Genomic DNA, 18422 nt, shown 5'->3' with positions numbered 1-18422 from the left:
CTAGCTCTCAAGTTTATAGCTATTTAGATTGCATTATTCAATAATCATCGATACGGACGTAAATAAGCTTTCATCGATATATTTGTTGTTTCAGATGTCGAATTGGTCTTGAAATACTGCCCACATCATCTAAAGAAACAAAAACTTTCTGTGATTCGGTATGTACCAAAACGCCTAGACACAATCATTGTAAAGGGTCCAACAGACATTGTAAACGAGGACTGTTTAGACTCATTGGAAATGTACTTTGACTTCAAGAGAAAATCTGGAGGCGGAGGGGTCGTTGAAGACAGTGTTTCGTTCAGTGTAGAGGAAAATGCTGTATATATAACATTCGAGGAGGAGGAAGGTAGGAGGACTTTTCTTGCTATGAATTGTTCACTGCTGTTGCTAATTGATATAGCTTCATACTGCTGAGTAGACACATTTATTCATTAACTAGTTAACATAACTTCGACCTTTGCATGTACTTTACTAAGGAAGTTTAGATGTAAAATAAGATTTAACATAACATTTATAATATTTATTTTTAGAATAACATTTATGAGGTAAAGAATCTCACATTTTCCTTTTAACAAATATTTTATTATTTCATGCCGACTTCACTTTAGCTCATTTATCCTGTTTACAGTTGCACAAAGAGTTGTGAATAGGGGAAGTCACAAAGTACATAACCAAGAAATTGAAGTCACCTTATTTAAACCAAAACGCTCAACAAGGCAAACTAGCAAACCAGTCCACATCCCGTTTAAGGAGGAAGAAGGTATATTATTCTATAATTTACATAATAACACACATTATTTACATTTAACATAAATTATTAAGCATTACGAAACATGTTTTTATTTGCTGTTTGTGTCCATTTCCCCCAAAAAACATAATAACTTCCTGACACTCTTTCGATGAAGAAATTGCAAATCATTGTTTTGTTTGTTATTATATAGTTAATGTTTTAGAATAGGGTCTAATCACGTTTTTGCTTATATTCTTTGTTTTGAATAATTTTGTATTTTTTTAATGTCCGAACATTTGGAAGGCACAGGCTTAAGAAATGTATACAAACACATCGCTGAAACCTTTGCTTTTCTTTAAATATTGTAATGCACAGAATAAGTGCAAATATAACCAGAATATGCTTTGACAATATGTTTATTCACTGTTAGGAAGAGAAAATATTGTACATTCTTTTGGATTATAACAAAGATGTTTTTAATATAACATGTAATACTTTATGAGCATATTAAATCATTAATAATGATAATATCAAAAAGCTTCCCTCAACATCAGGTTCAAATAGTTAAGTAATCTACCAAAACTTTAAAATGGGTATATTCTAGTTACTTTACGGTTGGTCGGTCGGTCGATCGTACGGCCATGCAGTCGTGCGGTCTATTGCACTATTTTATGGAGCGAACTAATTACTTTGCACTTCTGTACTTCTTGAAGGATTGTTTTGAAACTTAATAACCCTTTTCACCATGAAGTCTGCGAATGTCGAACCCATTTTCGGCAACCATATCGTTTAAGTGTTATGGCCCTTTATTTGAATGGTCTCTACATGGGTATATGTCGGTATATGAAGCTAACTTCTTCAACAGCTTATAAGGAAGTGGTCTTATCAGTGTTAACCATTAAGTGTACTTAAAGGCCTGAATGATTTTTGTCAGTTTCGACGTAGTGGATAAGGACTTATATGCATATGTAATTACCATATTTTCAATAACGGTCATATAAGTATTGTGGAACTTGTAGAGCGAACTACTTCCCTGTTTTAAAAGTGATAACATTTTATATTTTGTACACATGAACACCATCACGTTTGATAGGCTAAAAAAAAAATATATTTTTTATCTGACAAGACCGCCCGCAAACTATCGGGCTAACCCAAATAATTTTATTTGCCAAAATGTTAGTATATATTATATCTTGTACAATACAGCTTGGAACCAAAATTTATTCTTTGCTTCTAGTCAGAATCACGACAATGAAAACCACTAGTGGCCCTGTACTGCCCCATTACTGATAATGCAACGGGCAATTAATTGTATTAAAAAAGGGCCATTACCGCCAACCATTTAAGAGTCGGAACAACCCATATGGCTTGCTTTGCGTCGTTATGGTACGTTGGTGGGACTGCCTTAAATGCATTCAATGGGCGCAAGCAACGTTCCTTAACTCTTGTAAACAAAAATATATAGCAGTAGTGAGTACGTGTTCGATGTACTGATGTTTTCAATTTCGACCAGTTTCTAACATCTAACCCCCTCAAACGAGAGAAGGGCATACAGTCATGATCAGAAAAGCATTTTATATGGTGATAAAACTAGAACTAAAAGGCCGGACAATTTTGAAATGGCGTCGACAGCCATGCCTTGGATGCCACAAAGTAAACGAATATTAACACTAGAGAGCACGTATTTTACAAAATGTCTAACGGTTTGTTTGGCTTCAAAATTGACTGTTTTATATTGTCTAGTCGGATCAGACTTTTGGAAGTCGCAGACAAGTAAGGAATTTTGCCCGATAGAATCGGAAGAATCGGACTGTGTAGCGGGTCGCCTTAACAATCAAAGGTACGTGATATATTGGAACATGAAATGTATTTAATTACATTTTGATACTCTCATTTCGATAAGGCATTAATTTATTAAATTAAATAAACAGAGAGACTTTTATAATTACAACAGACGAAGTGATCAGCCCCCAGCTGCTGCTTTGGGTTGGGGGAGCGTCGAACAACTAGAGGAATCCAGGGACCTCATGGCCACCATCCTAGATAGAACAAGATCTGTACAGCGTCAGATGGATGAGATACACCAAAAGTTTGAGACTGGTCCGGTTGTCGTGTTCGTAACACGTGAACAAGAGCGGGTCATGAATGATGCCTTCATGTGCATAATTTGCAAAGGTAAAGCCATTACCAATATTTTAATACGTTTAACATTGATCTTGTGTTATAAATAAAAGCATGAATTAAGGCGGTTAACCGGTATGCGTGTCCGTCGTTCTCTCCAGAATCTGTGTGTTCGATGTCTTCTAGGGTTAGAAGGGTCTAATTACATAGGTGACCGTCTCTCATCAAAGAGGCTGTGTGTTCGATGTCTATAAGGGTGAGAAGGGCCTAATGGCATAGGTGACCGCCTCTCATCGAAGAGGCTGTGTATTTTAGTTTCCGCCAAGGGTGGGTGGGGTCTAATGGCATAGGTGAACGCCTCTCACCCAATGGGCTGTGTGTTCAATTCCGACCAGGGTTGGAGGGGTCTAATGACATAGGTGACCGCCTCTCATCCAAGAGGTGTGTGAATTCGATCCGCAACAGAGGAACTTTTTATGGCCCTAAAATAAGCATCAATACCGATGTTTACTCAGGAAACGGACTAGAGTGTAAATGAATAAGCTGTAGCTTTCGCTTTACTGAGCTCGATTTATATAAAAAAAAAAATGTTATATGTTGGTTGATGGTTAAAGCTGCACTCTTACAGATTTACCAGTTTTACAACTTTTTTTATTTTTTGTCTTGGAAAGGGCAAATTTTTGCGTAAATATCTGCAAACCAATGATATAAGATTGCTGACCAAAAATCAGATCGCAGATTTTCATATTTCCGTTCGAAAATTTATGTTTTATGGCTTAAACCGTTACTAACGGTTTAAAACATGCATAAAACATCAATTTTGAACTTAAATATAAAAATCTGTGTACTAAATTTTGTCAGCCGTCTTATATAACTGGTTTCCATGCATTTTCGCAAAAAATGGCTCGTTCCAAGACAAAAAATAAAAAAAGTTGTCAAAAACTTCAATCTGTGAGAGTGCAGCTTTAAACTGTGACAAATGTATAAAAACTGCAGCACTTTTACTCCACGGCATGATATATTTATAGTGATTGTACTTGTATTGGGATACTGAAATGACAACATGCACGACATGATATGCTGTTTGTTATAGGAGCTATGGTGCAACCCATGTATGCAACATGTTGCAAGAGTCTCATCGGGTGCCAGCAGTGTGTTGAAACCTGGTACGAGGGATCGGCGTCCCGCTTTTGCCCAAAGTGCAAGAATATTGAAGGCCAGCAGTTTTTAACGACAGGTTTGACAGAAGCAATCCGGGCATTTGCCACCCTTATTAAGCCAGAATAGATGTCCGATCACGCCATTTTGTTGTGTTTCCTGGTTTTACTTAATCAGTAAATCTAATACAGGGTTGTTTTTTAAGTAGAATATGAAAAGATCTTTTGATAATATAAGAATTACAGATTGCTTTTATTTTTTCTACTACAACAAAAGCCTTTGTTATAGTTTATAAAACTGCCATTCAACAACCACGTTTTTAGTGTAGAAACGTTAGACTGTTTGGACTACACATACTTGTTTGAATATTGTGTTTTATTGTGTTTTAAGCCTTTCTGCTTTTTTTAATATTGGATGGTAAAACGTTGAATATAGACTTAAGATACTAAGAATTAACCTTGTGTATACAACTGTAAAAACATAAGTCCATAATATTTATATGTTAAATTTACCTACATATCTGACAAACATTTGCAAAATACTTAAAACTACAGATTCAATTTGAAACTTGTATGCTTAATTGCTATACCGGTTCTACACTTTATTAACAATATTAACAATATAAACAATATGTTCCAGATTAAAACAATATGCCAGTAGGTAAAAGAAATTCAAGAAACAGATCTTCACTTAAGAGCAGAGTAGAATATTTCTTATTAGGAATCCAGCTTCTGTTTCTGTGATAAATAATTATTCAAATTGATTCAATAAATTATCATTGACACTTCACGTTTTTAATTCACCCTTTTTGAAATATTATGTTTCATTCATATTATGTGTGTCCATATATCTGTCATTTCCTATTATTGAATGATAATGTATATTTGTGTGGTCTTTTCAATAAACAGCTTTAAATTTCATATTTTTATGTTTGAATTGAATTTATTGGTTAAGTCAGTTTGTATATCATTTATTATATATATTCATATGATAAGACTGAAATTAAATGAATTAGCTCGTCTGTTTTTCGAATAAATGTCGGGGTGATAGCAATTGGTCATTAATGTCGACGTTGTCATCGTAGTGCAAACTCTAAGTATTGAGTTACGTTTATTGTTCGACTGGAAAACAAACAACCACAACTCACTCTGTGGCGCTTCTGCAATGATCAACTACATAAAACATTTCTTAAAATGCATTTAAACCTGTTACATCTACGTTTGGTTTAGACATTACATTCAGTAAAAAATACTTCTTGTAACAAAATGTGTAACTGTAACTGAGCATATGTGTAAGTATGCAAACTTCATAATGAACGAGGGCCATTAACAAATACACATACATTCTTGATAAGTTAATCATGTTTTGATGTTGGCACTTAATATTTTGGATTACATAAATCAATGTATTTTTAAGGTTACTACTATAAAAGTGGACTAGATGGGTTGTCTTTTTGCCATTTTGATGATTGTTTTAACAATAAAAGGCTAAGACTGAGCACGGTATTAAATTGGGTTGTATGTTAATATTTCAGAGATTAATCATATATACACATGTACATGTGTATACTACTATCAAACGTTGTGCCTGAATGCACTCATGCTAAAAGGTAAAATATAACAAATTAACAAGCATATCTGAACCACACTTTCCGAGTATCAATCTTTGATTACCTCAGCGAATTATAGAAATGGATGACGTTGAAAGGAGTACGGCGCAACAAGTTTTACTGTGATTCGTAAAATTCTCACAACTGTAAGTTTCCTGTTTAAAAGTGCTATACAATTATTATCATAAACAATCCTACTTACTTGAACAAAAACGACAGCTCTCCAAGTACACACAATAAATAACAACGATATCTCAGCGTGCTACACATACTATGAAAACAAGCCTCTCTAAAATGGAACTGCATGGTGGATGGATCTTTGCAATCATTATTGTTATTTTGGATAAAAAGATTACAACTCTCAGTCAATATCCTATGTAAAAAATACAGAATATAGCTAGCTTAATTTCGAAGCTGAGTTCTTTTTGTACAAATGAGCACAATCAATGTACCAAAATGACCTTTGACCCAGAAATAACAGATTCAAACGATATATGTGATATGAATAAACATAATATTTACCTTCATTAACTGTTGTATGTACAGTGTCTACGTTTTCTTTGAATGGCACTAGTAGTTTTGTTATCATTTCCAATACCATGATTACCTTTTAACAAGGTAGTTTAGTGAATGTCGCATGAGCGTTCAAATGCTAAAATACTAAGTTCGATGTTACACGAATACATATTTGATATCTCTATTAGGGTTTGAACATTCCTAGTATTGTGGCAGTTGTACATGTAAAACTGCAGGGGTTGTGTATCGAGCTACATCCTAGAGATAGTGATAAGACGGGTATGACCTATAGATATTCTAACTTCCCTACATGAAAACAGTTCTGTTTATTATATGCTTTCCGTCGGTATATCAGTGAAATAAAATTAAATCATGATGTTTTGAACACTGAAAATATCAAACTGATATTTTTCACTGTCAATTTTTACCCCACCCCCAGTTCAAAGTCAACGTCAGCGCGCACAATTTCATCGACTTCATTTCCAAATTGACATAACGTGCTCATACAAATTGGCCCTTTTTGTAGAATATTTTTTTAAATTACATTTAACACCATTTACGGCATATAATAATAATAATAATAATAATAATAATAATAATAATAATAATAATAAAACAATGATTGTTTCAGTGTAAGATTACAATGTATTTCACCTCGTGAACACCAAAAGTGAATAACACTCTAATGGCTACGCCACTCGTGAAATATATCTTTCGGTGCTCACTCGGGAAAGTATATTACGATCTTACATTGAAACAATTAATTATCCTTTATAGGCTTGTCGTCTTCTAATGAAAAATAAAAATAATTTGAAAGTCACTCTTTTCTGTATATGTAACTCAAGGACAGGCTATATATGTTATATGACCTTAGATCGTTTTTTATAGTTCCATTCACAATATCACAATGGTAACTATAGACATGGTAGGCAATACAACAACTATAATCTTGTCTTGTGTGTATCAATTTATTTTAATTTGATTGAGAAGACAGCTGAACTTGGTATGAATCACTCTCGACACTGCTTCCAAGACAGCTGAACTTGGTATAAATCACTCTCGACACCGCTTCCAAGACAGCTGAATTTGGTATGAATCACTCTCGACACCGCTTCCAAGACAGCTGAACTTGGTATAAATCACTCTCGACACCGCTTCCAAGACAGCTGAATTTGGTATGAATCACTCTCGACATCGTTTCCAAAACAGCTGAACTTGGTATGAATCACTCTCGATACCGCTTCCAAGACAGCTAAACGCAGAAACGCACACTTCCAATGAACTTGCATAATGATCTCGTATATACATTAAAAATTCTATTTCTGGCACATATTGAATTTCAGGCGTATAGAACACCATACATCGGGGGGGGGGGGGGCTTGTAAGGGGCATGAGCGCATCATCAATAATATTTCAATCTGATTGAAAACACATTTAATTCATATGCACACAAATCAAAATTGGTTTGGAATGTGTCGGTTCCTACGCTTTATTAAGATAAGAAACAAGATCTGTTTCTTAGATCGTTCGATCATATGGTCGTCAGATTTGCGTATAAATATATAATTAGATTAATGCTTAAGACCTTATAAGGTGATGTGCGTGTGCAATCATATCAACTGGCAACCACGTATATACATGAAAATAAACGAAAGTTATCGACACACGAAATTTGCTCAGAAAGAAACATGCAAGTGTGATTTTTTGCGGGCAGGGAAACGCATCACGTTCATCCATTGAATTACACATGCTGGAAAGCATCATCAAGACAAATGTCATGTGTGTTAGATGTGGAAAGTCATAACCGACATATATAGTTGGATCTAAGAGACACACTGAAATTGAGGACAAAAAATGAAATCTCACAAAAAATAACAAGTGTTGTGAGTACATGGCGGAAAAGCGTCGATGTACACTACCGTGAAAATTTCTCACACTTATGAAACTCGTTATGTTTGTATGCCATGCAGAAAAGTACATCACAGCCAGCATGTGTAGAAATACTCTTAGAGTTTGCAACAGTGACCACAGACTGATGTAGCGGACATTGTGAACTGAAATTGATAAGAAAATTAATATAAAAACATATTTTGAAAATAGTTGTATTCTTTTTTTACGTGTAGATTAACCAAGTTGATGTAGACTTAACTCTAATCATCCATGGCAACACTTATTAAAAATTGCATTTTGTTATTATAATGAATTTAAAAACAAAACAAAGAATTTACTTTCCATAGTATGCAGATGTATTTAAGCAATTGTTGAAATTTTGCAATCAAAAAAAAGGAAAATACCTTTTCATTTTCTGTCCTTAATGCAGTTCGTCAGTCACGACTTAAGTAAACACTATTTCAATTAAAGACTTTATTGAGTCTTGCAATACTCTATAACCTCCAAAATATATAGTTATTCTTTAAGTAGGGAGCTGTGAGGTACTGATAAAAACCACCCTTCATATACGTGTTATAGTACACAAGCATGGAATAGGCAAAACAATCAATGCCTTTTTATCGTTATTGTAGGGTACCAAATTTAACCGATTAAAAATGCTTTGAATGAACCAATTATTATTTTCTGAAATGTGCTGATTCATCCCCAAAAATGGCGACCTTCACTCGAAAAACTCTCACATTATCATTCTGTCATTGACGAAAACAAGGTCTCAGATGAGCTAGTTAGAACATGCAATTTTTTCACTGGATAAACAAGGAAATGCTCTTCCTTCAATGCACAAGGTCGTTTTTAAAATTATCGCTGAAACATATAGAAACAATGTAAATACTCACCGAATCGACGACATTTTCCACCCAAACAGTGAACCAGGAAACAGGGGCGTCCTTACATTACTGCACTTGTTTATCTACACGTTTATCACTTCTATATAAAGGAGAAATACGTGGACAAACTTGTATCTTAAAACGTTCTTATGCGTCGGAAATGAATTGATTACAGAAAGAAAGGATAAAAGACTTTATCGTTAGAATAATGACGATAAATTGACAGTGGCATTTTGAAACAATCAGGCCTATTATATCTCAATTTGCAGTATAATATTAGCATTCATTAGCTGATCTTGTTTATGATTTCTGTCTTAATGGAATTCGTGTAGATAATTTGTCAGTATATATAAGCGGTACTGGGAGACTTTTTTATAGCAAGTGTGCATTTTGTGTTGAAACATGCGCCCTCAGCGGCTTCCCCATAATTTCGAAATCAAACTTAGGCGAAATTAACTATAAATACGTCAGAGTTCGTTTGCCAACAAATATTTGTTTGTACAACCTCTTATATATCTATATTTTCAGTCTTCATTTTTTTTCATCTACAGGTTCATGTGTTTAAAAAATCCGGCGACCTAATTTTCACTACGGCAGGAGTAGGCCCCTTCAGAAAACTGCCAGAGAACATGATGGTGAACCTTAGACTTTTCTCAGTTATTATAGACAGAAACATACACAAACCATTTTGGAAAGATGAACGAAATGATGTGTTTTATTGTCTTGAAACTCTTTGAATATCTTCATTAAAAAATCGCTGGCTCGATTTCAAAATAATTCACAGAAATGTTCATTAGGTAAACCTGTATCAAAATCCTTCACCCTATGTCGATTTCCAAAAAATCATGGCCACTAGGGGGCGACTATTTTTCACGATTTGTCTATATGGAAAACTGATTTTCATCAGAATCCGCTCGTCCGATTTTAAAATAATTTCACAGAAATGTTCATTCGGTGACACTCTGTCATATTCTTCCTCCATGTTGATTCGAAAAAGTACATGGCCACGAGTTTAAATAGTTTCACATAAATGTTTCATTGTGACCCTCTTATACAGCGCGCACAATTTCATCGACTTCATTTCCAAATTGACATAACGTGCTCATACAAATTGGCCCTTTTTGTAGAATATTTTTTTAAATTACATTTAACACCATTTACGGCATATAATAATAATAATAATAATAATAATAATAATAATAATAATAATAATAATAAAACAATGATTGTTTCAGTGTAAGATTACAATGTATTTCACCTCGTGAACACCAAAAGTGAATAACACTCTAATGGCTACGCCACTCGTGAAATATATCTTTCGGTGCTCACTCGGGAAAGTATATTACGATCTTACATTGAAACAATTAATTATCCTTTATAGGCTTGTCGTCTTCTAATGAAAAATAAAAATAATTTGAAAGTCACTCTTTTCTGTATATGTAACTCAAGGACAGGCTATATATGTTATATGACCTTAGATCGTTTTTTATAGTTCCATTCACAATATCACAATGGTAACTATAGACATGGTAGGCAATACAACAACTATAATCTTGTCTTGTGTGTATCAATTTATTTTAATTTGATTGAGAAGACAGCTGAACTTGGTATGAATCACTCTCGACACTGCTTCCAAGACAGCTGAACTTGGTATAAATCACTCTCGACACCGCTTCCAAGACAGCTGAATTTGGTATGAATCACTCTCGACACCGCTTCCAAGACAGCTGAACTTGGTATAAATCACTCTCGACACCGCTTCCAAGACAGCTGAATTTGGTATGAATCACTCTCGACATCGTTTCCAAAACAGCTGAACTTGGTATGAATCACTCTCGATACCGCTTCCAAGACAGCTAAACGCAGAAACGCACACTTCCAATGAACTTGCATAATGATCTCGTATATACATTAAAAATTCTATTTCTGGCACATATTGAATTTCAGGCGTATAGAACACCATACATCGGGGGGGGGGGGGGCTTGTAAGGGGCATGAGCGCATCATCAATAATATTTCAATCTGATTGAAAACACATTTAATTCATATGCACACAAATCAAAATTGGTTTGGAATGTGTCGGTTCCTACGCTTTATTAAGATAAGAAACAAGATCTGTTTCTTAGATCGTTCGATCATATGGTCGTCAGATTTGCGTATAAATATATAATTAGATTAATGCTTAAGACCTTATAAGGTGATGTGCGTGTGCAATCATATCAACTGGCAACCACGTATATACATGAAAATAAACGAAAGTTATCGACACACGAAATTTGCTCAGAAAGAAACATGCAAGTGTGATTTTTTGCGGGCAGGGAAACGCATCACGTTCATCCATTGAATTACACATGCTGGAAAGCATCATCAAGACAAATGTCATGTGTGTTAGATGTGGAAAGTCATAACCGACATATATAGTTGGATCTAAGAGACACACTGAAATTGAGGACAAAAAATGAAATCTCACAAAAAATAACAAGTGTTGTGAGTACATGGCGGAAAAGCGTCGATGTACACTACCGTGAAAATTTCTCACACTTATGAAACTCGTTATGTTTGTATGCCATGCAGAAAAGTACATCACAGCCAGCATGTGTAGAAATACTCTTAGAGTTTGCAACAGTGACCACAGACTGATGTAGCGGACATTGTGAACTGAAATTGATAAGAAAATTAATATAAAAACATATTTTGAAAATAGTTGTATTCTTTTTTTACGTGTAGATTAACCAAGTTGATGTAGACTTAACTCTAATCATCCATGGCAACACTTATTAAAAATTGCATTTTGTTATTATAATGAATTTAAAAACAAAACAAAGAATTTACTTTCCATAGTATGCAGATGTATTTAAGCAATTGTTGAAATTTTGCAATCAAAAAAAAGGAAAATACCTTTTCATTTTCTGTCCTTAATGCAGTTCGTCAGTCACGACTTAAGTAAACACTATTTCAATTAAAGACTTTATTGAGTCTTGCAATACTCTATAACCTCCAAAATATATAGTTATTCTTTAAGTAGGGAGCTGTGAGGTACTGATAAAAACCACCCTTCATATACGTGTTATAGTACACAAGCATGGAATAGGCAAAACAATCAATGCCTTTTTATCGTTATTGTAGGGTACCAAATTTAACCGATTAAAAATGCTTTGAATGAACCAATTATTATTTTCTGAAATGTGCTGATTCATCCCCAAAAATGGCGACCTTCACTCGAAAAACTCTCACATTATCATTCTGTCATTGACGAAAACAAGGTCTCAGATGAGCTAGTTAGAACATGCAATTTTTTCACTGGATAAACAAGGAAATGCTCTTCCTTCAATGCACAAGGTCGTTTTTAAAATTATCGCTGAAACATATAGAAACAATGTAAATACTCACCGAATCGACGACATTTTCCACCCAAACAGTGAACCAGGAAACAGGGGCGTCCTTACATTACTGCACTTGTTTATCTACACGTTTATCACTTCTATATAAAGGAGAAATACGTGGACAAACTTGTATCTTAAAACGTTCTTATGCGTCGGAAATGAATTGATTACAGAAAGAAAGGATAAAAGACTTTATCGTTAGAATAATGACGATAAATTGACAGTGGCATTTTGAAACAATCAGGCCTATTATATCTCAATTTGCAGTATAATATTAGCATTCATTAGCTGATCTTGTTTATGATTTCTGTCTTAATGGAATTCGTGTAGATAATTTGTCAGTATATATAAGCGGTACTGGGAGACTTTTTTATAGCAAGTGTGCATTTTGTGTTGAAACATGCGCCCTCAGCGGCTTCCCCATAATTTCGAAATCAAACTTAGGCGAAATTAACTATAAATACGTCAGAGTTCGTTTGCCAACAAATATTTGTTTGTACAACCTCTTATATATCTATATTTTCAGTCTTCATTTTTTTTCATCTACAGGTTCATGTGTTTAAAAAATCCGGCGACCTAATTTTCACTACGGCAGGAGTAGGCCCCTTCAGAAAACTGCCAGAGAACATGATGGTGAACCTTAGACTTTTCTCAGTTATTATAGACAGAAACATACACAAACCATTTTGGAAAGATGAACGAAATGATGTGTTTTATTGTCTTGAAACTCTTTGAATATCTTCATTAAAAAATCGCTGGCTCGATTTCAAAATAATTCACAGAAATGTTCATTAGGTAAACCTGTATCAAAATCCTTCACCCTATGTCGATTTCCAAAAAATCATGGCCACTAGGGGGCGACTATTTTTCACGATTTGTCTATATGGAAAACTGATTTTCATCAGAATCCGCTCGTCCGATTTTAAAATAATTTCACAGAAATGTTCATTCGGTGACACTCTGTCATATTCTTCCTCCATGTTGATTCGAAAAAGTACATGGCCACGAGTTTAAATAGTTTCACATAAATGTTTCATTGTGACCCTCTTATCAAAATTGTTATAACTAGTTTTTATAATGTTTATTTTATTGTTTCACAATTATTGAAAATACCAGCTTCATGAACAAATACACAGTAACAAAGTGCCCTTTTTTAGAGAAGTTATATATCCAACTGAAATATTGTAAGGCCCTTAGTAAGTATAAAACAAATACACATGATTCTTGTTTTCACACGCCCGTTTTAAAAATGAGATGTATTATAGTTTCACCTGCGGTTTACAGGTGGGCGGGCGTTTGGGCGGGTTGCGTTCATAATGCATACATTAAATCTTAAGACGCATTTGTCCAATCTGGTGAGCTATATAGGGCCGTCTTGGCCCTCTTGTTTAAACCTACTACCTATTTACATTTTTTTTCCTGATTATGCTATCATTGAAATACAAGATTAAATTACACAGATGACGATGACACTAAATGTACAAAAATAATATTGAAGTTCATCTTGACAATGTTATTCTGCTTTAAGGCATCATTATAGTGTATTTATAACATAACCTATCTGAACATGTTCATCGTATCTCCGGATGTTGTTATTGTATTTATTTCGGTAATGTCACCTACAAACAAGATTAATGGAAACTTCTAATATCAACTGTTTAAGATCTGTTATGTTCTATTTCTCTTCTAAGGCATGTGCGTCAATTGTTTAAAGCGTATGGTTGAAATATTTCCCCATGAGTAATGGCATTTTACAAAATATCCTTTTAATATTTCCACCAGAATCGTTGGTTGTGGGCGAATAAACATGCAAGTATATAAACAAGCTATGACGTATATCATTCTCTCTCTAATGATTGGTTACTATACTATAATTAGTCATTTCGATATAACTTTTGAGATTTTGTTCTTCAAGAATATGTTTCGACAGTAAGTAAATATGACTTTACTGAAAATGTATGATTAAATCGCTGTTTAAAGAGAATAAGTACTATGGTATTGAAGTACGGTACACATGTGATTAAAATACACATGTTTATGTTTATGGAATGACATACACTATTTATACCAAACTGCTCTAACATAAATAAAGAATTCAAGTATTGCAGTATTCTTTTATTTATGGAGTTTTATAGCCTTGTTAGTTAATTGCAGTTGCGTGCAGAAATTTAAGCAATTGCATAAAATTCTTTGTAACAACCGCATAAAGTTCACCGTTCGATAATAATTGCAAACTCTAGCTTTATGGTTATTTGAATAGACATTTAGAAATATATGTACTACAGGTGATATCTCACAGTATCTTGTTTTGTTTTGAGTACTTGGATTTATTAAATAAGTTTATATGATTTGGTTTACATTCTGCTTTGTAATCTCCATGCTAATGGTGGTTTCGATAAGGCTTATTTGTTTAATTGATATCATTTGAATAAAGTGTTAGGTTAAGTAGCCATCCACTAGTTTTAATTCCCATTGAAGATCTGTTTCGCTACCCAAATATTGAATGACCCAGATATTCTAAAGTATATCTATTCTGGTTTTGCTTTAACTGTGACCATGAGTTGTTCTCGTTAAGCTAGGAATTAAATATCAAATTGTGCCATCTCCTACATAGTGATCTCCTACATCTCTGCCACTATGAGCGAGTAGAAGCTTATAAACGTTTATTTAAAAGATTTTTTTCTCCTGTTTTGATGTTTTATATCAATTTTAATATGCATACACAATTTAAGTAATCCTTAAGAAAATAATAGAATAGAACTGACGTTTCAATATATTGGTATGTAACCCTAAGTGTCAAATTATTATGAGAAATATTTTAAAATCAACAAAAACTCGTGTTCTGATTTCAAGTTTATTCAGTGGAACATTTCTATGTGCCGAATCATATTATTCACTTAAGTTTTAACGTTTTCATCAACTTTAATGGCGATAACATCAACAAACAAATATTGAAATGGCTTGAAACATTATTTCCAATTATCGTTTATGATTCCACAATCCCTATGGAACAGTTACTTTAAATGTAAATATACAACATTAGCCGTAATCTTTTCGTGTGTTTGTGCTGAATAAACGCAAGAAACACAAGCACGCTTTGAACATGATTAATTTGTTGATATATATAACTTAAATACATAGTCAACATTTTATTAAATTCGTATACAAACGAGTTATAAAACGTGTCATCAGAGTTGCGTTATGAAACAGGAGAGCATCCCACCGTCCACGACCTGATGGGTTCCCGAAACCATGGATGACATGTCGCTCAACAGGTACATGATAGGAACAACCACTTCCGTTACCTCCGGTAGACGACCGCACGGAGTCCGCGACGTGAAAATTTTGTCCACAGGAGACACTTCTTCTATAAACTTCTTGATATTGTCTGTGAGGACCAATGTTGGATTGATAGAATTTACTCGAATGTTGTGCGGTCCGAGCTCTAACGCAAACTGCTTCGTAATCATATCGAGCGCCGCCTTTGTAAAGCAATATGGCAGCTGTCCAGGTGCAGCCACATGGGAAAGGACGCTAGATACGTTCACGAACGACCCTGGCCGACCTGCCTCTATCATCTTCTTTGCAACGACCTGCATAGTGTTTATCGCCCCGAACACTTGACAGTCTATAACCTTATCCATAAACTCCTTACTGCATTCCAGCACAGACGTTTGGGGTAGGCCAGTTAGACCCGCGTTGTTTACGACTCCATCCAGTACCTCAATACCCTCAAGACAAGCCCTGGTTGCCTCCCAGTCTTCAAGATCCACGTGTAAGGGAACTACGGCAGGAAGTTCATGCACGAGAGTATCTAACGGCTCCTTTGACCTGTTGAGGGCGTAAACAATGCATTCCTCTTTGTATAAAGCTTTAACAAGCTCTCGCCCGATACCCCGTCCTGCTCCAGTCACTAAAAACTTCTTGCCTTTCAAGTTTAGTGACATTATTATACGTCAAATGTTCTTGCCACTGTAGATTATCAACTTAGTTAATTCTGCCTGCCGTCGTTATAGCTTGCTTAAGCACATTGAACTTGTCCGTCTATTCTAACAGATATGCATGTACATTATCTAGCGTTATCTAGCGTTGACCTAAATCCACTGATGTAAAATGTAATACTCAGGTTAAATTAAAGTAAGGTTATTTATTCAAAAGTCGCCTCACATGTTTATCAACGAAGGCGATATTATTACTAACATCTTTTGATAGTCAGACATATCCATAACCAATTTAGAAATGATACTGTATGCGTTAGTTCCCTAATAAATGCTATCAGCATCCTAAAGGGACTTTAACATAAATAATACCATACAGATGATATGGTTTAGAATAAGTTTATGCAACTTATAATGGATCTTCACTTCAAACACATTTACACGTTTTATATGATATGATACTAGACCCGCTCCTAGCGAAAACAGATCGGGTTGATATTACAGAACTCAAACATTAAGATCACCCAGCAAGAGTTCAATGTAGCAATGTTCTTGGAACTAGGATGTGCGAAAATGGTTAATTGGTAAATTTTATTCTGCTTTAAAAGGACTTTAAAATTGTCTTCCCGCGCCTATACTTAACATTATCAATCAACACAGCTATGTCCACTAGCATGAACAAAAAAAATCAATTTCCACGCTAAAATACTGTGGGAGCCGCGATAGATGAGATCGGGATGGTCCCCCATAGCGCCGTCATTGTGAAAAGAAGGAAAGTCTGCCCTCTTTAGAGCCACACCCTGGTAGTCGATATTGCATCTGCTGCCGATTTCATAGTTAACTCGTTTCCCGTGGAGTCCCGTGCTCGCATCTATGACTTCATAACAAATTATGTTTATTTCTTTTATAAACAGTATTCCTCTTCGCTACCTGCAGGTGCCACCAAATCAAAGATGAAGGTGAACATTTCAATAAAAGATTTTAGATTATATCATTAATTGTTATTTGCAATGTTCAAAGCAAATTATAACATCATTTAGGGTATCTAGTTTTCGGCATATTGAGAAGACGAGTCCAGTATTTAATACAACGTTTAGATGAATATATATATACATAGGAAAACGTCCCAAGTCACCTAGAACCACATCATTACAAGCGTTTTGTTGACACGCAAGAACCTCTTGCATCCCAACATATGTACTTTATCAATGCAAACCATATTTTAAGTCCCGATAAATCTGAGCCATATAACACAATTGGCATAATTTTTGAATCAATTACTTTTGAAAAATGTTTTATATGGTACATAACTTTAATTCTGAAACGAAATAAAAACATGCAAAAGAACTCGTTTTGCCTTAATTGATATATGTTCAGCCATTTTATACATGATAATATATTTGAGAAATGAACATCAGCATAATCAAAACCCTTTACAACATCAAGTTTACTATTTGCAAAAGACCAATTTTTATGTCTCGATAATAATCCACCATTCTTAAATACCATAACTTTCGTTTTGTATATATTAACAAGAAGCTTGCATTCATTGCAAAGGTCCTGTTAAATATTTGACTGCCTTTGTAGGCCTACAACGCTGTCAGATACACATTCAATATCATCTGTAAACATAATTAAAAATATTTCAGTCATATCAGGAAAAGTTGTAAACCTCACACATTGTTGTTTAAAGACAAGCTATGCAGTTCATTTATAAACAAGGCAAACAATATTGGACTTCAACTACAGCCTTGGCATAATCCTATTTGACATCACATAGTGGAGTCTGATTTGGTCTTAACAACACCTTGAACAGAGACATATATTGACATAATTGTTCTATACAAACACTCTGATATATTGCTTTTACGTAAAACATCATACAGTAATGAATAGTTAACAGAGTGAAATGCTTTTTTGAAATCTATAAAAGCAGCATACATAGGCTTCCGTTTTCTTTGTAGGTCAATGACATTTGAAATCAAACTGATGAACACTTTTTCAGCCTAAGATGATGAGAAAAAGAAGACAAAACAAAGTACCCAGACCAGATGTCAAAATATTATTGTTGTGTGAAAGAACGGAATTTCTTAAAAAAGTGAATTCTCTGATCTGAAGTGCGTTGCTTATGGGTCTACAGAAATAATAGAAACAACACAGGAAAGACATATGCAACTATTTTAATTC

The 18422-nt window shown here is 34.5% G+C and overlaps 2 protein-coding genes across 2 annotated transcripts; one reads left to right on the top strand and one right to left on the bottom strand.

Moving 5' to 3' along the window:
- The first annotated feature begins 99 nt into the window (after positions 1 to 99).
- On the top strand, positions 100 to 4932 carry LOC128211129 (uncharacterized). Its single transcript, XM_052915555.1, has 5 exons — positions 100 to 349; positions 632 to 763; positions 2477 to 2573; positions 2688 to 2908; positions 3948 to 4932. The coding sequence occupies exons 1-5, from the start codon at positions 241 to 243 to the stop codon at positions 4139 to 4141; spliced, it is 753 nt and encodes a 250-aa protein (XP_052771515.1). The 5' UTR covers positions 100 to 240; the 3' UTR covers positions 4142 to 4932.
- A 10234-nt stretch (positions 4933 to 15166) lies between these two features.
- LOC128210226 (carbonyl reductase [NADPH] 2-like) lies at positions 15167 to 16312 on the bottom strand. Its single transcript, XM_052914434.1, has one exon. It carries the CDS (start codon positions 16242 to 16244, stop codon positions 15486 to 15488), a length of 759 nt encoding a protein of 252 aa, XP_052770394.1. The 5' UTR covers positions 16245 to 16312; the 3' UTR covers positions 15167 to 15485.
- Positions 16313 to 18422: the final 2110 nt, after the last annotated feature.

The sequence above is a fragment of the Mya arenaria genome, chromosome 12, assembly GCF_026914265.1.
Source record: "Mya arenaria isolate MELC-2E11 chromosome 12, ASM2691426v1".
In the NCBI taxonomy this organism is placed as follows: domain Eukaryota; kingdom Metazoa; phylum Mollusca; class Bivalvia; order Myida; family Myidae; genus Mya; species Mya arenaria.
Note: the sequence above shows the minus strand (reverse complement) of the source record. Positions and strands in the feature narration are given on the sequence as shown.

Excerpts from the sequence above, each read along its gene's own strand:
- LOC128211129 (XM_052915555.1), top strand. The coding sequence starts at position 241 with ATGTACTTTGACTTCAAGAGAAAATCTGGAGGCGGAGGGGTCGTTGAA. Across the intron at positions 764-2,476 it reads CCCGTTTAAGGAGGAAGAAG|TCGGATCAGACTTTTGGAAG; the intron begins GTATATTATTCT and ends TATATTGTCTAG. Across the intron at positions 2,909-3,947 it reads CATGTGCATAATTTGCAAAG|GAGCTATGGTGCAACCCATG; the intron begins GTAAAGCCATTA and ends TGTTTGTTATAG.
- LOC128210226 (XM_052914434.1), bottom strand. The coding sequence starts at position 16,244 with ATGTCACTAAACTTGAAAGGCAAGAAGTTTTTAGTGACTGGAGCAGGA.